A 25,212-nucleotide genomic window follows, 5' to 3' on the forward strand; every position below is an offset into this window, starting at 1 on the left:
TAAAAATTATGCATCGGCACGATTTTTCATCTACCTAAAATGAATGAAACTAAAACCATGTTTCTACTTCTAGAATTCTTCAAACATTTACAGAAAGTTCAACAATTGAGATGCAGTGACGAGAGAAGTTAAGATTCAGTAGTTTCAATTCATGTCAGCTATTAAACATGTTAGGTAAAGTAAAAAAAAAGTGTCAATATGCAGCACAAGTCAGACTACATTCCATTACTAAACAGTGAAATATTGCACGAGACTAAAGATCACTCTCAAACCATCATGTTTATTCACAGCAAAGTCATGGTGAAATGCAGGTAGACTTTCTTTTGGCAAGAATTTATAACAATCATTTACAATACACATATAATCAATGCAATTACAATTCAAATCAACCCAATTCAAAACAATAGACTTTTCATTAAATAATATGATATGTATAAAAATAAAATAAATGCACTTAATAACCCTGTCTGAATGTAGTTTGTTTGTTCCAAACAGGAACAAACTCTTTCATGGGAATTCCCAGTCAGTTAGATAAGGAATACTTAAAATGTACATAACATTTACATAACATGCATTTATGAAAGTTTTATTCAGCTGATAAAACGGTTGTTTTTCTCACTGTTTACTGGCCTCGTCACATAATGACAAAGTCACATTTAAAACTTAAGCCCCTAAAATAGAGCTTGGCGAACATGAAGAGTAAACTGATATTTGTCCAGTTCCAGTACAGCTGTGGAACAGACATGAACACTGACTTGCAGGCCGTGTGGTAAAGCTGCACGATTAACGCTTGCGATGTGAAACTGTTTAAACCAGAGCCTTTAGGGACTTTGGTCAACCTTTCAACATTGAAATCTGTGTTCGCGCTGCCGCTGATTCGGAGAAAACAGCTGCCATGTAAATGTACAGTATGAAGCAGCTTCACAAACACTCGTTTCAACCACACATTGTTGTTATTTATTTGTTACAAATATTTAAATAACTGGGGGGGGGGGTATTTTTGTACGTATTTTGTCAGTTGTCAGTATTTTGACTCTTGTACGTATTGAATTGATTATCGTAAGTGAGTGTTTGTCATTGAATCATTCATTTAAAAGATTATTCACAAATGCTGATTTATCCAATAACTAAACAAGTCGTTCTAAATGAGACATTGAGTCTATTCAAATATTATTTTTTTTATTTTTTTCGTTCAAATTAATGTTTTAAATAGACTAAAGGAATGAACATTTTGTCAGTTGTCTAATGTTTTTTTTCGTAATTCTCAATTTATCCAGAATCGTGCAGCTCTACCGTGTAGTGAGTGAAGAAGATTCCTAAACTGTTGCACAAGCAGAAATTACAATACAAAGCAATTGAGTTTGAGATTTAAGAGCAAAAGAAGCAGAGTTGCATCTGGGTAAGATGCAATTCTGACTCGTGCATAATCTCCTTTCTAGCAAGGACATTAAAAACAAAGCTTGAACACTGAATTTTACACTGAAGTTTTGTTGTTGTTTTTTTTAATTCAGATTACATATCTGAATCTGCAACCAAAGCTAAAAGATTCTTATTTTGGCCCATTTGAAACAAGAACTTGTGTGCTATTGTCCAAAATAGACTGAGTTTGTACCATCAAATGGCACAGATGATAAAGCTTCCGTTTAGTTTTTTGTTAGCTAATAAAATAAACCGAAATAACCTCTGATGCCTATCCACTTATACTGTTCAACAGTATTCAATTAAGAGAAACCAGGCAACAAATCGATTGGGCAGTAACTAGTTACTGACAACTGCACTGTGACACGACCAGGGAAACCAACTGACATTCCCCACTGCATAACCACAATGGGAGTTTGAAGCTTTGTTGCAAGTCAACTCTTATTAAAACTACAAGTGGAGGACTAGCATGTCAAGGGCGAGAGCTGGAGTTTGTGGTCGATCGAAAGTGAATGAATGGGAGTTTATTTGAGGGTTTTAGTCTCGGTACCTGTGTGTATTTACAACACAGTTTCACTGGTTAGATCTTCTTGCTTTTTCCTGTAATAGAGAAAAACAAACACATTTTAGCCTGCACACTGTTCCAGCACAGTCAATGTTATGAGCAGGTGTATTTGCTGGGGGAAGTCACCTGTTGAACGCTACTGGGATTGGGAGGGTTTGGCCGATCTGTGCTGCAGATTTCACAGCCGGGTCTCGTAGACTTATTTATGAATGTACAGGAAGGGCAGGGCCAGCCTGGCTAAAGAGAGAGAGAGAGAGAGATATGAAAATACAACTGTTCGTTATTTATATCCAAATATTTGCATTTGTTATGTACATGAAGCTGGGAGACTGATCCACATCAACCAGGGGATACAAATGTATACAAATATACTTTGCAATGATGTTTTTCATGGAATCATTTCCATTTGTGATCTCTTCCTTTGAAGGTTTCATAACATTTTAGGCTGTCCTTGCTACAACGGCACTGTCTGTGGGAGTGTGTTTTCATGGTTCATGATTATGTGGACGTAGACTACTTATTTACAATCTGGCTGCATTCGTTAGTTTCAAGAAATGGTAAATGTGAATGCATGTAATTATTACCTGCGTGTTACTTGATTTCAGTTTGGACCGTCCAAGTTGCAACATCTCAAGGTTAATGATGTCACTGACGCTATGTTTCTCTGGGCCACACCCACTGCTGCCTATTCAACAATGAGAAAAACACACTGATGCAAGCAGTGATAATGCAAGAGCAAACTTCAGATCCCTGAAACCTATATACACTACTGTTCAGAAGATTGGAGTTAGTAAGGAATAAATACTTTTATTCAGCAAGGATGCATTTAATTGTTTAAAAGTGACATTAAAAGCATTTATATTCTTACAAAAGATTTATTTTTCAAATAAATGCTGCTCTTTTGAACTTTCTATTCATCAAATGAAAAAGAGCATCATGGTTTCCACAAAAATATGAAGCAGCACAACAGTTTTCAACACTGATAATAAGAAGAGATTGAGAAAACATTGTTGATGCCAGACGGGCTGGTCTGAGTGTTTCAGAAACTGCTGATCTACTGGGATTTTCATGCACAACCATCTCTAGGGTTTACAGAGAACTGTCTGAAAAACAGAAAATATCCAGTGAGCGGTAGTTCTGTGGGAGAAAATGCCTTGTTGATGTCAAAGGTCAGAGAATGACCAGACTGGTTCAGCTGATAGAAAGGCAACAGTAACTCAAATAACCACTTGTTACAACCGAGGTCTGCAGAAGAGCATCTCTGATCAGACAACACGTCAAACCTTGAAGCAAAAGAGCTACAGCAGCAGAAGACACACCTGTGCCGCTCCTGTCAGCTGAGAATAAGAAACTGAGGCAACAATTCACACGGGCTCACCAAAATCAAACAATAGAAGATTGTAAAAATGTTGCCTGATCCGATGAGTCTTGATTTCTGCTGCAACATTCAGATAAAAGCATGGATCCATCCTGCCTTGTCTCAGCGGTTCAGGCTGCTGGTGTAATGGTTTGAGGGATATTTTCTTGGCACACGTTGGATCCCTTAGTACCAATTGAGAATCGTTTAAAGGGATGGTTTGGAGTAAAATCAACCTAGGGTCCTTTGCACCATGACCTCGAGCCAAACACCCCCCTAGAAGATTTTTTTCCCTTGGCTGAACACTATTAAAGTTTGAGCTTATTTAGAGATATCAGCCGGATGGCTTAGTGCAGGCGCTAATGGATCCAAGGATGTATCTCGTAAATTATCCCACTAATAATGCCCAGAATGGTACCAAACTTATACAGTAGTACAAATAGGTTCTGTACTCATAAAGCGAGCCATTGGAAAGTTTGTAAGTACATTAGGAGTTTATTTAAATAACACTTGCCTGACGGCTCATGCTACTGCTAACCCGGACGTTGGCAGAATGCGATGCATAAGGATGTAGTGTAACGACGCCCAGTTCCAGAAATACACTAATATTATGTTGGTAGTACCAGTTTGCAACAATTATTGGTTAACACGAAGTTGCTAACACTTCGTAAAAAATAATAATTCATTGTTATACTTCATCCTACATCCTACTGTATGAGGATTCAGACGCGGACATTGAGACTACCTGGCAGCATGCAAAATGACTGTGGGCTGACATCTGTGAAGAGGACCTGGGTAAGAAGAAGACACAGGACAAGGACTGGATGAGGAAGGTGACTTTGAAGAAGATTGAGGAGAGGAAAACGAAGAAAGCAGCGCTCAATAACAGCCGGACAAGAGCTGCAAAGGCAGAGGCACAACTACAGTACACATATGCCCACAGGGAGGTCAGGAAGAGCATCAAGACAGACAAGAGAGTTTGTGGATGGCTTAGCCAACCAAGCAGAAGCAGCAGCCGCACAAAATAATCTGAAGGACTTGTATAACATCACCAAGAAGCTGTCTGGAAAGTTCCAACAGACAGACAGGCCAGTCAAGGACAAACAAAGTCATCACCTCACCACCTCAGATGACCAAAGAAAGAGATGGGCAGAGCATTTCAGTGAACTACTGAATAGACCAGCACCGGAAGAGCCTGCAGACATTCCACCCGCAGAGGCTATACTTCCAGTCAACTGCGACAAGCCCAGCAAAGAGAAGATCAGAAAAGCCATCAAGATAATAAAGAGTGGAAAAGTGGCCGGACCAGATGGAATACCAACAGAGGCCATCAAGGCAGCCACTATCATGCTCCACAGCCTGTTTGCGAAGATCTGGGAGAAGTAGGAGATTCCAGAAGAGTGGAGAGAAGGCCTTATAGTGAAACTGCCCACGAAAGGAGACCTGAGAGATTGTGGCAACTACAGAGGGATTATGCTGCTGTCAGTACCAGGAAAAGTGTTGAACAGAATCCTGATAGAGAGAATGAAGACTGCAGTGGATGCTCAGCTCCAAGACCAACAAGCAGGTTTCCGAAAGGTCAGATCCTGTACAAATCACATCGCCACCCTACGTATTATTGATGAGCAGTCGCTGGAGTGGCACTCGGCCCTCTACGTCAACTTCATAGACTATGAGAAAGCCTATGACAGCTTGGACCGAGGGACGCTGTGGAAGGTGCTCAGACACTACAGGGTGCCAGAGAAGCTGACCACCCTGATTCGAAACACGTACCAAGACATGTCATGCAGAGTGATACATGGCGGCCAGCAGTCAGAGAGCTTCACAGTAAAGACAGGAGTTTGACAAGGTTGTCTGCTGTCACCTTTCTTGTTCTTACTTTCCATCGACTGGATAATGAAGTCCACCACTGAGGGAACAAGAAACGGGATACAGTGGACCCCTTGGACGCAGCTGGAAGACCTGGACTTTGCTGATGACCTTGCACTTCTCTCCCACAGACATGCCCAGATGCAGGAGAAGACATCACGACTGGCAGAAGTCTCAGCAAAGGTGGGCCTCAAGATCAGCAGGAAGAAGACACAGGTGATGAAGATCAACACAGCAAACAACAGTCATGTCATGCTAGATGGACAGCCTCTTGAGGAAGTGGACTCCTTTGTCTACCTTGGGAGTGTAGTGGACAATCAGACAGTCCCTCACTTGGAACCCTTAAGGAAGATGAAAGAGGGGACGGCCCAAGAACAACTGGAGGTGAGACACTGAGACAGAGCTGAAGAAGAGTGGTATCACCTGGACTCAAATAGAGAAGACAGCCCAAGAACGCGCCCGCTGGAGAATTGTTGTTGATGGCCTATGCTCCAGGAGGAGCGATGGGCCTAAGTAAGTATGCAAAAGAAATGGCAGCTCTTATCAGTTGGGCAATGTGGTGATGGCACCAGTGCGACCTCTAACAAAATTTAGTTGCACCGGCAGGAAAAAAGGGTCGCAGTCTGGAGGCCCTGGAAGCCTTGGTTAGCATAAGATAATTTTTTCTAAAAAAATAACAAATCTTACCAACCCCAAAAGTTTGTACGGTAGTATAAAAAGAAGCCTGTCCTTTTGTCCCCAGTCTGACCATCGCTGATGTAAGACATACAAACTGTGACGTCCCTGTCTGTCCTTCCTTGTCTTGTGTGTGTGTATGTGTGTTGTGTCTGTATTGTCTGCAGGTGTCTGGCTGATTGCGGCGTAATTGGGAGCACCGGTGCGTAGGTTCTTGGTTCCCTACAAAAGCTGTCTGGTTCTTGTTGGCGTGTTCTCCTGCTCTGGTTCAGCGTGGCAGTGCCTGATGTTTCGCGTCGATACAGATAGTTGTAACTGGCCGAACTTCGGCTTAATTCGAAGAATAATGTGAAATAAAGTGCAGATTTCAGCAATGTAAATGCATTCGTTCTCTCCTTATTTGTGGTGATTCTTTGGAAATTATAACACAAACCATCTACTTAAGAACTGATTTTCATTACGAATAAAGGATACTTTTTTCCTCCTACACTCCATGTGACACTTGGAATTTTCCTCACACCAAGCATACGATACTGCTAAACAAACACATGTGTGTGAAGTGCGCTCACCTGTGCTGCTGTGGCTGAAGCGGGGCGGTAACGTGCTGTAGCCTCTCCAGTCGTGGCTGATGGCCGGCGTGTGGGCCAGCGCGGCGTTTAGTGGCGGCGCTACAGTCGGCATCGGGAGGCCGTTCTCCTGGTCCTGCTGGTGATCGAGGCAGGCGTGACGGGCAGACAAGAGGTAGAGAAATGCTGTGTCACCGTCCCTGTAGATGCCGTATGACGCTAAAGAACGGCCATCGGAGCACAGACACTGAGCGATCACCCAGCGCTGCACCCTGGGGTGAAAACCATACTCAACAAACATCTGGAAGAGACACGACAGAAAATTATTAGATAATCCTCTGAAAATTCAGCAAATCAGAGATACTTGAGAAAGATTTGCCTTCATTTAGTCAAGATATATTTTGATCTTTCCTACCTGCTGCTTCAGAGAAGCGACAGTCACCTGCGGGTGGACTTTTACTGTGACACAACAGGAAGATGATGCATCTTCTACTACCACAGCTAAGCTGAAAATAAAAGCATATCCATGAGCCTTATGTCACTATCAGGATTTTAAGCTATAATTTACAAATGTATCTGTATGTATGTTGATTTGTGTTGCTTTCTATTCCAGATTTCAACAGGAAAGTCATTAGCACATTCGTGCAAATGAAATAGTTGTGCATCTTTGCTAGTAAACTTCAAGCTATAAAAATTTTCGTTATTCTTGAGATATTGCTTAACTACATCATATGATCTAAATATGAGACAAAAACTAAGACAGAAGCATTTCTAATATCTTGAATTTTAGTGTCATTCTAACTGCATACTATAGGCTCGATCATTCAGTGAGCTGTTGCCCTGCTTCATGTTTGTCACCAATCAATTTTAGATGAACTATGTAGGTCTGGGGGCGGGGCGGGTGCGTTAAAAAATATGTTAATAATTTAAATGCATTATTTTTTCCTCATAATTAATTAATTAAAGTTAACGCGTTAAATCGACAGCCATAATAATAATAATTATTATGAACTGTTTAAATGAACACATTAAACTGATAGCCCTCACAATAATTAAGCGATTAAACATACTTTTAGATGTGGCAACACAGATAAGCGTCTGTGTTAAATACCCATAACCATAACAAGCATGAGGCAAGAGACAGATCTACTATAACTGAAGCGTGATGAGGGCACACACACACCTTATCTCTCGGTCCTCAGCATCCCGCAGCGCTGGTTGAATAGTCAGTGCGATCTGCTGCCGGGCCAGATCTGAGGCGTAGTGCACAGCTGCGTGAGTATCTCCGGTCTCTATTGCTCGAGAAAGCTCTATACACAGCTCCTCTACAGCAGGCAGAAGAGAAGCACAGTGACACAGCGCTCATGAGATTAAATGCAATTGAACACCATTAAATGGGAGCAATACGATTTCTATTAGAAACATTGACTGATATTGATTTTTATAACCAATACTGATTATCTGTAGATTTAAGTGTCCATGCAGAACCATTATTTAATGTTTCACTTCTGTTTTTGTAGATTTTTATCTTCATATCACGATTAAAAAAAAACATATTAAAAGCATGTTTTTACAACAACAGAAGCAGCAACAGTGACAATATTATAATAATAGGCAAAATAAGCTGAAGGGGTCTATCAATTCTGCATAAATGTAATAATTCATCTTAAACTACAGTTTAATAAAGCAATGAGCCCCGTGAAGATGTGGTTTACAGTGATTTTGGGACAGCTAAGGGGTGCTGTTAGGCACATTAAAAAACATTATTTATAATTAAAATAATTACAATTCTTTTTTTTTTTTTAAACGACTGAAAAGGTAAATAAAAACCAATCGTTTTAAAACCACTAACCTACTTATTCAGGGTTTCTGAAGGTAGATTTAAGATTATTTAAAGACCTTTTCAAGACCAAGTAAAGAAAATTTAAGGAATAAAGTTAAGGGAACAGAATAGGAAAATGAAAATGTCTAGGGAGAAACACAACGGGTTGTATTAGAAACACGTTAACGTTTCAAAATACAACTTCCTACTGATCTCCATTACTTTTTAATTCTTTTTACGAAAAAAATAAAAATAATTCTTAAGGCTTGAATACCTCTGCTCCGAACCACTAGAATACGGACATAACTTTTACTGTATCTTCTGATCACACTGCAAAAAAGTGACGCAAATAAAGATTCTTAAATCAAGTTACATTCATAAGAGAAGCACAATCATATAAGATAAGAAGTCTAGTTTTCTGTGAAACTGATTAAAATGAAGCGAGTTTATGATGAAATGTTTTGAGTTTTCATTGCTCATTGACAGATTTGCTTTTGTTTCAAGTGTAAACTCAGAAAACAAGATCTTGTATCTTCATTTTGCATATATATCTTGATTTAATAAAGTTTTATATCTTGATTTAATAATGAAATAACATGTTTTGAAAAACAAGACAAAAATACTGAGGAAGATTGTTTGCAGTGCATGCAACATTTAATGCCATAACTTTATGAATTTAAGACTTTTTGCTCTGATTTAAGATTAATTTGGGGAAGGATGAAATAAGACGTTTTATGACCTTTTTAAGACCTGCAGAAACCCTGATAGATCTATTGTTATTATAGTATATAGTATTGTTATTGATCTATAGTAAATGAGATCTATTGTTCCTGAATTTGAAATCTGATTTGTCAAGTGGTTTGAAAGGTTGAGGCCAGTTTAATATCACTGCCAGCAGTCCATTTCCCATTTACAGTGCACTTTTCACTCTGATGCAGATACACAAATGGTACTCACTCAAACATTAATGAATATTAATGAGTTTATTTTGTGTCTACAACAATGGCGGAACTAAAGAAATGATCGAGGAAAACCAAGCTTACACCCAGTCAACTCCCCCTTAAGAAAACAAACCTTTCATTGACAGCGACAAGACAGATTTTTTCTCTTCACACTTCATATACTGCAGTCCATCATGTGAGGCATGCGACATTTTGGCAACTGAGACAGGAAAAAGAGTGAATGATCAATGAGCCACAGTAAGAGCAGAGTCCATCTTTAGGAATAAGATTTAGAAAAGGATTCAACAAGCAGAAAGGTTAAGCACATCTGACATGTTTTGTGTGTGTGTGTGTGTTCACATTATTCCCATTTCGCTTGCCATATATTTAAGATATAGGAGTTTAAAAGGGCTTGAAGTCTGAAGGGTTGATTTGATGAGCTCTCTGATCTTGTTTTGAGATATATGAATAATAATGGGGTAATCAATCTGCAGAGATCATGTCTCACACGTCAGGCAAGCACACTTGAGCTTCTCCATTTCCTATATTTGATGAGCTCTATGTATGTGCTGGGCGATATGTAAAAATATTTGATCGATAATCGCCTTGAAAAGTATCACGATGTTCGATTATATCGTCTCTTCGAGCCCCGTCCCCGACATACACCGTACACACGCATCATGTTGAGCTTGACTGCACTTCATCTAATGATATCCTGCGATTCAGTGAGTTTTATTTAAGACTGAAACGTTAAAGTTTTACTTTGGTTAGTTTGACATTAGCTTTGCTGTTATGTTAGTGTTGCTAATCATTTCCACACTGTTCTTAAATCATTTTTGTGTTTGCAATGAATTTCGTTTTGTGAGGACTGAGGAGAACAGTTTAATACAATTAAACAAGAGAACTTAAGTTCATGGTAAAGGTGATCATTCGGGTGGTGATTGTAAGAATGATAAATGCATGATGATGTCACATAGCAATGAGTCCGATGTCTCTCTTTCTTTTGGGCATTATGCCATGAGTAGACATTTAATGATGATAAGTTTAATTTCCTTAATTATAACGTGTAGTGCTGTTTTTAAACTTGTATTCAAGTTATGTTGTATTTGTTATCTGTCTAATATCAGGAATTAAAAGCGAATTGGTTTGTTCTGCGTGAGCAAAAACGGTAAGGCTATTTGTTTCTTTCTGGTTAGAGTTCAAGGGTCTCCTTGAGCTGCTTATCACAAATAAATGACTGCTTTATTAATTTAGAAATAGTTAAAAATGATATCTGTGTATTATATTTTCTTATTTTTTTAATAAACAGCAAAGTATTACGCTCGCAATATGCTATAACGCTGCCAACATTGTAAACATGAGATATTCAGTACAATTTCTTCATCCATTTGTAATATAACTCAATTGTATATATAAAATCATTTTAATTTCAATGGACATGTTTGTGATTTGTTTATTATGTGGGCCGGGTGCAGTTACTGCTACCATTTTATAAAAAAATTCTGATTACATTTTATTGCAGACCAAAAAAAAAAAAAAACTTAATATTACTATTATTTTATATTGTAATATTATTTTTTACAATATATTAATTTTAAAATAGGAAATATAACTGCTATTTCCAATTTATAGGATTAGTTTAACTTTTTCGCCTGCAGAACAAAATAAATAGCATAAATCAAATCAAGATGTGTAATCAAAAAAAAAAAATTATTAGGAAATTAAATTAGGAAAGTAAGTAAAATTGATGTTTGATAGGGAACGCATCTCTAAAGCATAGTCGCACACACAGACGCACGTTGTCGTTAGAGCAGTCAGCGCCGAAACAAATAAAATACAGATTAGGCTAATAAAGTTACAAAAGTTTTTCTGTCAAATTCGGTGAGTGATTTTCTTTTTCTTTTGTTCTTTGATTAACATTAATGGTTAAAGGCACAATATGTATGATTTTTAGGATTAAAATATCCAAAAATCACTAAACAATGCGATATATTTTGTTGACTTGTGTACTTGCACCATCCCAAACGTTTCCAACAATGTTCAAATCAGCAATTTAAACCAGGGCGCGGATCGTATCCTTGCGTCGCCTGTCAATGATGTCATATCCATATAACCCTCGATTTCCAGTTTTACTTTTGTAGAAACCATGGAAACACCAAAGACGCTTTGATTTATTATGTTTTATTAGACAGGTAAGCAACTGTTTGGCTTCATTTATCAACATAAAACTAATAATTTTAAACACGGTTTAAATCGCTTCTTGATTTACAACAAGTGCCATGTTTTTACCTCAGATACAATTTTGTCAAGTGGCTAACATGGCGTAATCAGAGAGAGCTTTCTCCATCATACAGCATATTTTAAAATTAATTGCAGGTCATTTAGCAACACAAATCATATGACATTCTAATATCGATCTAGATTACTGCAAAGTGCAACAAGTCTCTCTTACCAGCCACCTAGTCCTAGCGAACGCAAAGAGTAACGTTAAAACATAACTTTCAACAGTCAAATGTATTTAGTATGATTATTTTTATTTTAACCATGTAAAACGGATGCGTTACACCACATGCGCATCTCTCTCATTAGCATTCGCTCCAGCGGACTCGTTCAAATTTAATACATTCTGATTTCTGCCCGAGTCCGTCGGATTCCTTCCCATCAGCTGTGAGGGTGAAGACGACAACTCCCATGAATCCACGCTCATTAACGGCATCATCAAGCCATGCCTTTGTTTTGAATAGCTATAGTGGGTATAGCTATTAGGCTGCAATGCACGGATCCAATAGGGCTATACTGTTTTCTATCTCAACTGTTTACGTTCAGTTGAGACAAAACCGACTGTGTTTATGAGACTATATCTGTGTGCGCAGCACAGAAAATTCTCTTTCTCACCTTCTTGAGCTTAAAGAATGTCATCAAGAATTGGAATCGATTTCTTCCTAACCCTACTAATTAATAGCCTATAGAAAATATTTAATTCATACTATTGCATGTGAATATATATGTGTATGATAACCATGGGACTATGTTAAATATATTTGTATTTTTTTCCCCGATATTGTCTGGTAACTGACTGTTATAATCAACATTGCGATACATCGCCGATATGCAATAATAACGTCATATCGCCCAGCCCTAGCGCTTGATCAATACTTTTATATGAATAAAGGCGTAAATTAAATCTGTTTGTTCATCATTTAAAGTGATCGGGTCACAGAACAGTTTATTGAACCTTTAGAAAAATAAAAAATAAAGGCTTTTATTGCTCATATAGTATGATATAGTGAGAATTTGCAGCTCAAATTCAAGGTGGAAAAAAAATCATGTTAAAATCATGAGTCTCAGATATGATCATCATGATTTGAGGCTTTTGAGGAAGGTTTATTTGTTCATCTTTCAATCATCATTGTATTGAATTGCATTAAATATAACTAACAACATCAATTACATTTACTTAAAATTTCACAGCAAAAACACACTTGTATCACAACCTGAAAGGGGTCTTTTTTAAATGAATGAATTTAATTACTAAACGTGTTTTTGAAATATAACTAACTGACTCACTCTATATCTGCCAATAATATGTCTTAGTGAGATGATATTTAAATGCTTAGTTTTATGATCAAAGCTCTGCCGTTTTAAAACTTATAATGCACTGCAGTACAGTGATGACTGAGAGATGAACAAATAAACATTCCTCAAAAGCCTGATGATCATATTGGAGACTCACATTTGACCATGATTTTTCTAAAAACTTATATGGATATGGATAAGTGAGGCTAAGTTGCTTCGGTCCAGTAAGTGTTGATCTTGAAATATAACTACAGTAACAGCATCAAAGTGATTCTTACGTTTACTTAAGATTTCACAGCAAAAAGACACGTGTATCACAACCTGAAGGGGCTCTTTTATAAATTAATTAATTTAATTCCTAAAAGGCCTTTTACTTGCTAAAAAAAAATGAGCTATCAATAAGGGGGCAGATGGCATGTAGCAGACTGCGTGCAACAGGTTTTCTTTAACAAAGTTTTGATCATGTTAATATTTTAGAGGCCTTAGAAAATCATGCATCCAGAATGATAGAGTAGCTTTATAGTGTTAAATGTTGCTGTGACCTCTGACCTCTGTGTGTCTCTCTCAGTGATGACATCATGACAGTTGCCCATTCCTGGGCCTCCTGTTCGCTGCGGAAGGTAAACGTGAGACAGTCGTGGGGCGGCTTGGTGAGACGCAGTTCGTGACATCGAGCCGATGTGATCTCGTACTTTACTGAGCGTAGATCAAACTCTGCTAGAGACTGAGAGAGAGAGAGAGAACAGCTCATCAGAAACCCTTTAGTAATGGCGTACATGTTATGATACATGTATAACAGATGCTCCTTTAGTGAAGCAAGACAATCCAGCCTTTACTTTGTGAGGAGTAATCAGTCTCACAGAATTGTCAATATGCCACAAGGCAGTTTAGTGAACACGTAATGCAAACTTCATGGTACTGTTTTCACAGATTCATGTTTTTGTAGTTTACACGGAGACGATAATAGTATCGTTTTTAAAGACTTGCAGTTTGAAACACGTTTTCAAAGGATAGTGTTGTCAGGCCCCCAAAACGTTGTTGACGTGTAAATGAACGGCCAAAATGCATAAAGTTTTCCCTTTTTAGTTGAAAACGGTTTCGTGTAAACAAATTCTGTCATCATTTATGCACCCTTATGTCGTTACAAACCCATAAGACCTTTCATTCATCTTTGAAACACAAATGAAGATATCTTTGATGAAATCTGAGAGCTTTCTGTCCCTCCATTGACAGTATGCGCAACTACCATTTTTTTGACGCTTCAAAAAGTTCATAAAGAGATCCGTAAAACTAATCCATATGAATTGAGCGATTTAGTCAAAATTTTCTGAAGAGACTCGATCGCTTTGTACGATGAACAGATTGAAATTTAGGCTTAAAGCATACATTTTTAATTTACAGTCTCTGTGGGGTTGAATAATTTTGACTTCAAGATTACAGGTTGTTTTTACAATACAGAGAAGTTTGCGTCGCAGATGATATGAACATAAAATTGCTCATAGTTATTTTTTAATGATAAACTATTGAATGACAAATAAACTACGTATAACCCAGCATGCATTCAAAGGACTAGCTACACGAGGGTAAACAGTGTTCAAACAAGGTTGAATGACAGACTTGACAGCTGACAGGTGGACAAGACAGCACTAATCAGATGGTATGAAAGTGAGGATAGTAGATGACAGCTCTGTGTGTGTGTGTGTGTGTGTGTGTGTGTGTGTGTGTGTGTGTACCACGCTGCGTCCTCCGCGGTCGGTGTGTCTGAGCGTGAGCGTGAAGTGTCCCGCACGGTTCGCGTTCATGCTGAGCTGCAGCCGCAGTGAATCCGAGCCCACACTGAGCGGCCGAACCGACACCCGCACCGACATCAACACCGTGCTACTGCAGCCCGAGCTCACGGCCATCGTGTCTGAGGCAGGGGGATCTATACAGCACACACTGACACTGACACTGACATTGACATTGACATCTTCATCATCACCATCATCACCATCTTCATGAGCAACAAGCAACCAGTTTCAAAACAGGAAGCAGGTCCGTCTGATATTTACTGCCCCCTTTTTATCACTTAAACATGCAGTTCCGAGAGTGGATGTACAGCAAGCGGTGGCACTGATCTATATTTTACACCTAAACAACTTTAATAATAATTGAATTGAATAAAATCGTTTCTTTTAGGCATTTTTATGTAATGAATTGGATCAATCTATACGTTACACTTTCATTCGTAGGATTTGCATTCAAATAACTTGACGACATGTATATTACATAATTGGCGTTTAATTGTATATATTTTAAATCTCTGTTTTTTGTGTATTTGTCTAGTTTTATTTTGGACCGTTTAAGCTGTCTTTTATTTTGCCACCGATGACATCATTAGGTCTGCGCCGCGGCGGTTGGTGTTTTTTGACTGAAGAAAGGTTTGTGTCTTAAACCCCTTAAGCGTTGAAGGTGTATAAGGTTTATACGTGTTTTAAAGTTGGTTTTATCAAATGTGTTCCAACAGCATGTTACTATTACTGAAAGCATTTTGCGTTGGAAATGTTGAACCTATTATTGTAGTCCTAGATGAGTCTCGTAAATAGCGCCTAAATGTATGACTTATTTTTCTATGTAAAGCGCATCCACACTTGAGGAACAGAGTGTTTAACGTGTGCCCTTTCTCTATTGATTGTTCCCACTTAAACGTGACAAAGAAAAGTTTCCAGGCAAGCAGCATCTCCAGATTAGACAGCTGAGATGGAGTTGATTAAAGTGGAGGTTGTGGACATTCATGATCCTGAACCCTGCAGAGTGAAAGATGAAGATGATACTGAGGAACAAAGAGGTTGGTGTCCGTTCTTGATTCCAGATTAAGGACTGCTGAGGAACATAAAAGTACACTTGTGGCATTTATGCATTTGGGAGATGCTCATATCCAAAGCGACATAAGCGGCATTCAGTGTACAGAACGTAATACAAGTAATAAAGCTTTAGAAAATTCATCAGAATTGAATTTTATAAAAAGAGCTAAAATAAAAATTAAAACACATTCTGATTCTGACATAGTATAGTAAAACTGCATATCATTCAATACAAATTATATTAGTGGTAGGCTAATCTTGCAGATTTCATCTTGTTAACATGAGAATGTCAGAATTAACTTTTAGCACACTAAATATATCACATAAAAAAAAATAAAAAAAGATCCCATAACTTACTAATTGTCAAGCCACCCTAGGTGTAAGTGACTTTTTTCTTTCAGCCAAACACAATCAGAGTTATATTACAAAATATCCTGGCTCTTAAAAGCTTTAGCTATAACGGGAGTGAATGGTAACTTGGAGTTTAAAGGCCAAAAAAGTGGATTCATCCATCATAAAAGTAATCCATATGACTCCAGTGGGTTAATAATGGCCTTCTGAAGCGAAGCCATGCGTTTTTGTAAGAAAAATATCCATATGTGACATGCTGGCGAAAGGAGTCGGAATGAGCAAATTTTCAAAAATGATTTATGGTTATTTTCACATTCTCTATTAAAAACCCTCAAAATTATGATGTATGATTTGTTAGAATCGAACAAAAAATGACTGAGCTGCACCTGATTGAAGTCAGAAAAGTCGATTTTTCTGAAGGTTTCAAAATCACCTAGCAACCATACCTTAAAATCCCTGGTAATAACCAGTGGTAATAACACAAAATTTGGCACACACCAAGCCAAAACCAAAAATCCTATAGGAAAAATATATTCAACTTTTTCCCCCCATGATAGCACAATTGTTTGATTAACATTTTATTTATTTTAACATTTTATTTAACAGACAGCCTATATGTTCAGACCTACTGTACCGCACGGATGTAATGTTACACATCAGATGTTTTTTTCCAACAGTTAACCAAATGTTTATTTAAGACATAACAGATAATGTTTGCGTGAATACTCGCCAAGACAGATACTTTGAAATACTGTAATTCTCTGTGTGTATCGGGATTGCGCGCTGTCTGAGGCGTCTTTATGCGCATGCTTCGGCTCTGTCAGTCAGCGCGAGTAAGATCCTTTTGTTTGCATTGGGGGTGTGCACGAATATTCGATCTGTAATTTTTATTCGAAAAATAAAATGCTATTCGAATTTTACTACGTTGCTTTGCTGGCCGTAAATGCAGTGCATCCATGATAAATCCCAAGCACTAACTCGCAGTTATAATTAAATCCACTGGGTGGTGCTGTGGAGCGTGTTAACAAGTTGTTTGTATTTGATCACATAATGTTGTCGTCTGTCTCGCGAAGTTTGGAATTACTTAAAAATAATCTTACTAAATGATCTTAAAAAATGGAATTACTTTTGATCAAATTAATTCATTAATCTGAATTATAATATCACCACAATAAGAAATCACATGAAATCCAAACAGCAGTCGAATGAGGAAAGGCAGCTGTCCATCACTGCATTCACGAGTGCAGGTAAGCGTAGCTGGACCCCGCGTGATCCGAGATGATAACTTATCTAATAGCAAAAGGATTTTGAGACATATACTTCCTTCCCATAATTTTTTGTTTACACATAGGCCTACTGTAATGTTTTAAACTTAAAGAAAAATGTAACATATATTGTGAGCTTGTTGTGCATATTGCCTAATTGCCTAATTAAACGTCATTTAAATAAACGAATATAAAATTTTTATGAGCCTGAATATTCGAATGCAATATTTTTGAAAAATGCCCATCCCTAGTTTACATCAACATGAGTTTGAAAATCACATTTCATTGGTTTAGACTCATTCCATTGAGAATTCGCTATGAATATTAACAGTTGGAATACAGCGCTTTACAACGATACCAAACTTGTGCTGAGGGGAAGCGCGAGAAGCGCTTTTTCCGTGGACAAACGAAAGGTACTCCTCTCAGAAAACACACAAGTAAAGATACTTATAGATGTTTAATTGCTATTTGTAGCATTGGGATCGTTAGACGATCTTTCACTCGTAGCTCGAAATTATCCCGTGCGCATTCCGACTCACTTTGCCAGCACGGGTCACATATTTATAACTATAAACTATAATCACTGGCTTCCGGTATCAGCCGTACGCAAGTCTAGTTCCGGCTGAAGAGTGACCTCTGACCCGACTCATAACGTATTGACGAATGTGGAAGCGCAGAGGATAAAGCAAGAGAAAACCCCGGTCACAAATTAGAAGTTTAAAATGAGAATTTTTAAAGAGAAGTGTCGGAGGAGCTTGAGTTTGTTGCTCAGCCCTAAGGCAAGCAATCAGGCTAAAATACTTTCTAATTTGCCGTCAACATTTAGCAAATGCGCATCTACTACGTCATTTAAACAAATCTTTGAATATCTAATAAACATTTAATTTCACAAACCTTGCAGATTTAATCGAATCCAGCTGTGATATCTTGTGAAGTGTGCATTTGTAGCCTGATAAACGTGTGACTGCGAGTGACGGTCGGTCCGTGCGAAGTGAGTGAATGCGAACAGAAGATCAGCTTCAGGAGACGCGATCGAAAAACTTGAAATCCTTCATTTTAAAATATGCTGATATATGACCAGTTGCCCACTGTGTCATATTCATATCGTTTTCACTGTGCTGTATGTAAAATTAGCGTTACCTTGTCTTTATTGAAAAAAATATGATTACCAGCACTAGGGCTGCACAATTAATCGAATTTCTAATCGCGATTACGATTACGGATGCCACGATTACGTAATCGTTCAAAGCCGCGATTACAAAAAAAAAAAGAAAAAAAAAAGAAAAAAAAGCCGCTTACATTATTTTGCGTGGTGTGTTTAGAGCATGTTATGCTGTGAGAGGCGAATCAGACTACTTCAGACTACCCGGCACAATAGGAACTACAAGTCTCAAACGGACTTTCCTGTCCTGTCAGCCGCTATACTGCAGTAGCGCGCACTCTTCAACTGCACGCGCAAATGCGGCGAAGCGCGCTGTATATCGCTTCACTAAATAAAGCGCAAAATAAAGCATGCAACGTCGTTACGTTTTAAATTAGAAAAAAAAAACGCGTTGTCCAGATTCAGTATTTGCGGTCAGATGAGATATAGCCAGTGTCATTCTATCGTTATTTTCATAACTTGTTACTACAAAAAACTCTCACCTCATAAAAACGAAATTTCATGTCCTGTCATCGTTATACTGTGCTCGTAGCGTGCACTCTTTAATTGCAATGTGCCGGTGCGCGCTGTATCACTTCACTAAAGCGCAAAAGAAATACGAGCATGCAACGTAGTAAATTAGTAAGTAACGAAATAAAAGTAAAATACCAATAAATCACGTTATTGGTACGTCATGTGTTTTGCAACACAGGTGATGTTCATTCTGTTTATCAGGAGTAGCTTCCATGTTTCTTTAACAGTTCTTGCAAGTATGTGTATCACCATGATAGCCTAACTGTTGTTTCCATAATCCCAAAATGCCACTTATTGGTTATTTTGTATATTTTTATATGACTGGTGGCTCACACCAAGATTGTATTAACAAAAACTAGTTTAAGACTGCTCGTAGGCCTGTTTATTTATCAGTATTAGTCATATTCTTACAATTTATTTGTATGTTAAGTAAAGGGGGACAGTACTTGTGTGTGTGTCAACAATTTTTAACACATTGTTGATTTTTAACAAAATTTTTAACACAATGTGTAAACAAATGTATTATAATAGGCCTATATAATTCCTAAAAAGGTGGGTCGCAGCTTGATGACCATGGAGAAATGTGGGTCCCATGGCCAAACTATTCAAAACATCATTCAATGTACAGTAAATTGTGATAATCGTAATTAATAATCGCAATTACAATTTCAGGGGAATAATCGACAATTATGATTTTTGTCATAATCGTGCAGCCCTAACCAGCACAAAATTACCAGATTACTGAGTGCCCTGTTACAGTGTTTACTTTCTTTTTATTCACATATATTTATATTTCTAAACAATTACTTTGTGAAAAATACTGTAATAGGATTGCAGATTCAAGAAGTTGCCATCTAAAGTATAAAAGCGTGTTTATTTTAAAGATTTGTTTTCTAATTTATTAAATATTGATTAAAATAAATATATATAAAAATATCGGCTTTATATCGGCCATCGGCCACCCTGCTCTCTAAGATATCGGCATCGGCCATCAAAAAAACAATATCGGTCGACCACTACCTCTGACCCGACTCATAACGTATTGACGAATGTGGAAGCGCAGAGGATAAAGCAAGAGAAAACCCCGGTCACAAATTAGAAGTCTAAAATGAGAATTTTTAAAGAGAAGTGTCGGAGGAGCTTGAGTTTGTTGCCCAGCCCTATTTGTCAATCTTTCGCAGGAATTAGACTCACGTGTGGCCGCTTCCGGAAGCCAGTGATTATATCTTTTAAGTTATAAATATGGATATTTTTATTTACAAATACGCTTTGCTTCAGAAGGCCTTTATTAAGCCCCTGGAGCCGTATGTATTACTTTTATGATGGATGGATGCGCTTTTTTGGGCTTCAAAATCTCAGTTACCATTCACTGCCATTATAAAGCTTGGAGGAGCCTGGACATTTATTAATATAACGACTGTGTTTGGCTGAAAGAAGAAAGTCATATACACTTAGGATGGCTTGAGGGTGAGTAGCCTAAATTATGGGTGAACTATCCCTTTAAGTAGGACTTCACTTGTTTCTTGTATCACCTTTCTTGATCTGATTTTTTGACCATGTAATATGTTCATTTTAGGCCAGATGGAAGTGAAAGAGGAAAATCAAGAACCGTGTGATGTCAAGGAGAACCACTATTTTGAGAAACCTGAAGATTTTGTGGTTGGAGAAAAATCTTTAAGTTCCTCGCTAACTGACAAAAATTCTTTCTCCTGCCCTCAATGTGAGAAGACGTTCACACATAAAGGAAACCTTAGGGATCACATAAAAATTCACATTAGAGAGAAGCCTTACGCATGCCATCTGTGTGGGAAGAGTTTTATTCACAAAGGACACCTTAATGATCACATAAGAATTCATACTGGAGAGAAGCCTTATGTATGCCGTCTGTGTGGAAAGAGCTTCACGTGTAAAGGAAGCCTTAATGGTCACATGAGAATTCACACTGGAGAGCGGCCTTTCACGTGCCACCTGTGTGGAAAGAGTTTTACATGTAAAGGCACTCTTACATGTCATGTAAGAGTTCACACTGGAGAGAAGCCATTCACATGTCCTCAGTGTGATAAGAGTTTCTCACATAAAGGAAGCCTTAAGTGTCACATGAGAATTCACATCGAAGAGGGGCCTTTCACATGCCATCAGTGTGGAAAGAGTTTCACACAGAAAGAATACCTTAAAAATCATATACGAATTCACACTGCAGGAAAGCCTTTCACATGCCATCTGTGCGGAAAAGGTTTAACATGTAAAGGAAGCCTGAAGTGTCACATGAGAATTCACACTGGCGAGAAGCCGTTCACGTGCCTTCAGTGTGGAAAGTGTTTCACCAATAAAGGAAACCTAAAGATTCATGCAAGAATTCACACTGAAGAGAGCCCTTTAACTTGCCTTCAGTGTGGAAAGTGTTTCACACATAAAGAAAACCTTAAGTGTCACATGAGAGTTCACTCTGGAGAGAGGCCTTTCACGTGCCATCAGTGTGGAAAGAGTTTCGCTCGTAAAGTAATCCTTCAGAATCACATAAAAACACACTCTGGAGAAAAGCCTTACACATGCCATCAGTGTGGAAAGAGTTTCACCGATAAAGGATACATAAAGCGTCACATGAGAAGTCACACTGGAGAGAAGCCTTTCATATGTCCTCAGTGTGGAAAGAGTTTTACACACAAAGGAAACCTTAAAATTCACATAAGAGTTCACACCGGAGAGAAGCCTTCCAAGTGTCCTCAGTGTGGAAAGAGTTTCACACATAAAGGACAGCTTAAAGATCACATGAGAATTCACACCGGAGAGAAGCCTTACACATGCCCTCAGTGTGGAAAGAGTTTCAAATGTAAAGGACACCTTAAGACGCACATAAGAACTCACACCGGAGAGAAGCCCTTCACATGCCATGAGTGTGGGAAGAGCTTCACAGTTCAAAGAAGCCTACACATGCACATGAAATATCATTCTGGAGAGAAATTACATGAGTGTTCTGAGTGTGGCAAGAGGTTTGCAGAGAGCAACACTTTCAAAACACATCTGCTCATTCACTCTGAAGAAAGACCATTTAGTTGCGATCAGTGTGGCAAAAAGTTTATTTTGGCAGCGCGCTTAAAGGCACATCTGAAGCTTCATACAGATGAGAGACCCTATTTATGTTCTTTGTGTGGAGAGAGTTTTAAACTGCTCGGCAGTTTAAAATCACACCAGAAAATACATGCCAGTGAGAAATCTCATGTGTGCCCTGAGTGTGGTAAAGCTTTTACCAGAGCAAGCTACTTAAAGCGGCACCAACGGACTCACACTGGAGAGACCCCAGACAAAAACATTGTCCAGAGTAGTCACAGAGAGCAAAATTTGTCTTCGGTAATTAGCAAATAGTGTGATATTCAAATAGAGCAAAAAGAATTTCTTCAAAAGGGGGATTTTATCTAAGAGGGTTAAATGACCTAATGGTGATGTTTGTGCTATTCCAACAAAGAAAAAGAAAAAAAGGGAACTGAAGAAAAATCCTATTGGGCCTCATGTAGACACATGCATTTCCTGTAAAGCTGCTTTGAAACTATATGTATTGTGAAAAGCGCTATACAAATAAATGTGAATTTATCAATCGTAACGTAGAAACGAGCACAGAAATCATCTTACGGCAGGGTTTACGTGTGATTCATGGAAAAAAAGTGCATTCCGCCAGTCCCATCATCCGTTGATAAATGTGGCGGATGAAAACAATCGTCATTTGAATATCACATCCCTAAAAATTCATGGTTTAGAAGCCTTGACCCTGGAGTTTACGACATGGAGAAATGTAACCCGGCCAAGAAGAGGAAGTAATCTCATGAAAGAACACAAAAACACCTGTTAATCTCATAATTGCAAACAATTACATTAATTGATATGAATATTAAATACCTGTAAATAAAACAAAACATTTACAAACATTATTATAGCTTTAAATTTAACGGTATTCAGAACAAGAATGAAAAATAAGTAGATATAAAATTATATATTAAAGGGGGTCCTATTATGCCCTTTTACGAAGTCTTGATTTTGTTTTTGGGGTGTACTACAATATTATGTTTTCATGCTGATGAAAACATTTGGGGTTATAATGTTCAGGAACAGTGTTGAAAATAACTTTTAACCACTCGTAAGTTCATTAGACTTAGGCAGGTCAAACAAATGAGTTTTGGAAATGAGGAAAAAAAAACAGCATCTTTTTTGACATAGCGACAACACTGTCTTCTTTAATGCAGTTCATCCAGGCCTCGTCCCCTTTTCTGCGTATTCCGTGGGTGGGGATTATTTAAATGAGTACCATTGTGACTTCATAAGATCCGGAAAAATCATGTTGTAGTCCAAATGAGCCGTTCATTGTAGTCCTTGAAAAGGGGATTGTTAAATAAAATATCTCCCTTTGGAGTGGACTTAGAGCTTTGTAAGGCTATTTTCTGTCCTGTTTTGAATTGTCGAATTGTGCCTTGTTTGTAAATAAATCTGCTGTGAAATGAAGTAAACAAATTACTGTTCTTACAGTTCTGTCGACTGTTCTCACGCAGTCTGGAACTTCATTAAAAACAAAGTTAATCCACTCCTTCCTAATGTTGGGATCAGGAGGAAAGTAATGCAAATGCTGTGTTGTCTCACAATTTTGAACTGCACAGCGTCTTGTTGTCTTTAGAGACATCTTTACCATTTGGTTTCTGCATTGATCTGCATTTACTTCTCTCATTATTTACCTACTACATGGCATGCACGAATCAGTGGACGGGGCTAAATAAGCAGCAATGTAGAAGTAGCCGTTGATCATCTTCTGCAGAGGAGTTGTTTAGCTACCCTATTAAGTAATAAAGTAGCACATTCCACAATCAGTCGTTCGAAATGAATTGGCTTCAATATAAGCTGTTTTTGGACTAACAGCAAGATAATTTTGAGTTCTGAAACTTACAGGATGTTTTTATAGTACAATGACCTCTTATATGTAAAAAGATCAAGGGAATTTTGATTTCTCATTTCATGACCCCTTTAAAGTCCAAACAGCCCCTTTAAAGTTTCAAATACAAAAGTTTCCATATTTGAGATGTTACATTTGGGTTGCTAAACTATATTATGTAAATAAGGCTTTGTGCTTCACACGTTTTTCCAATATCCACGTAAAACAGCATCTTTCACATGCGCAAAAATTTGTTTGGTTGGGTGCTGGTGATTTTACAGTGGGCCTTTTAAATTGAGCAGTGTAACTTTTATGTTTGGTTGACTGTATTTTAGTTTGATGATGAATGGCTGAAATGTCAAGTTAGCAATGCTAGAACTGATGTGTGTGTGTGTGTGTGAGGCGCCTGTGTGATCAGTTGGATTTAATAAAGATATAGGCTAAAGAAAACAAATACAATGTGTTAAAATGTCACAAAAAATTTGCGTAGCCTATACTACCTGTCACAGTTTTGTTAATTTGTTTATTTATTTTATTACTTTTATATACTTAATTTCTGTTTTTATCAGTTCACAGAAGCACATGATGTGACTGTGTGAATTGTCATGTTCTGTTGTTTATGCTGCTATTTGCGCATATAAAGCTAAAGCCCTAAAAACATTTGTGGTATTTTAAATGGGTCAAAAAATCCCATCCATTCTAATTTAATTTTAATATGACATTCTAATCTTAAAAGTTAATGATCAACTAATGAGCTTCGGTTGGCGGTCAGGAAATAATCTAAATGAACAAAATGCTCTCATTACAAATCTCCACCAGATTTACTATGCTGCACGCAAGTTCACGATAACTTAAAAACTTGCGTACACGAGCTGAGACCTGACGTGAGATTTGATCATAGCCACCACTCACGTCCATGTTGATAAATGCCAAGTTTTGCATGGAAACGACCATATGCCCAATTTTCTGTTGTACTTTCTTTTAGTAAATGAGGCCCATTGTGATTTTCACCTATGTTAAATATTTAACATTCCATATTGTTGCTGCTTCGATAAAAGTTTAAAGTACAAAAATCGTTTTTTTTTTTTTTTTGCCTGAATTTAATGTTTTGCTACAAACTGAAAAAGCATGCTACTCATTAAGAGTGCTTGTAATTGAGTTAAGAGTGCTCATACTATAGGCTATATATATAAAAAACTCAACTCTGACCCCTCAAAGGGGGTCAGAAAGTAAAAGTCCTGCCATACGTTTATTCCACCCATGAACTCAGCCAGGTGACTGGAACAAAATACTGAGGAGGACTTTTACTTTCTGAACCTTTTACACCTCTTTACTGACTTTATACCTCTGTGTATATATACATAAGCCCAGTTCTC

General features: G+C 37.8%; 2 protein-coding genes across 2 annotated transcripts; one reads left to right on the forward strand and one right to left on the reverse strand.

Annotated features, from left to right (window-relative positions):
• Positions 1–260: 260 nt before the first annotated feature.
• Positions 261–14,824, reverse strand: sharpin (SHANK-associated RH domain interacting protein). The gene is made up of 9 exons (XM_081373567.1): positions 14,524–14,824; positions 13,340–13,514; positions 9,348–9,434; positions 7,635–7,776; positions 6,867–6,957; positions 6,455–6,752; positions 2,569–2,669; positions 2,111–2,221; positions 261–2,019 (listed from the first exon to the last, which is right to left on the reverse strand). The coding sequence occupies exons 1-9, from the start codon at positions 14,692–14,694 to the stop codon at positions 1,993–1,995; spliced, it is 1,203 nt and encodes a 400-aa protein (XP_081229693.1). The 5' UTR covers positions 14,695–14,824; the 3' UTR covers positions 261–1,992.
• On the forward strand, positions 14,447–23,411 carry LOC308695426 (uncharacterized protein). The gene is made up of 4 exons (XM_081373565.1): positions 14,447–14,824; positions 15,116–15,210; positions 15,487–15,617; positions 20,501–23,411. The coding sequence occupies exons 3-4, from the start codon at positions 15,530–15,532 to the stop codon at positions 22,285–22,287; spliced, it is 1,875 nt and encodes a 624-aa protein (XP_081229691.1). The 5' UTR covers positions 14,447–14,824; positions 15,116–15,210; positions 15,487–15,529; the 3' UTR covers positions 22,288–23,411.
• The last annotated feature ends 1,801 nt before the right edge of the window (positions 23,412–25,212 follow it).

Source organism: Scardinius erythrophthalmus (genome assembly GCF_964197995.2).
Source record: "Scardinius erythrophthalmus genome assembly, chromosome: 9".
Classification (NCBI taxonomy): Eukaryota; Metazoa; Chordata; class Actinopteri; order Cypriniformes; family Leuciscidae; genus Scardinius; species Scardinius erythrophthalmus.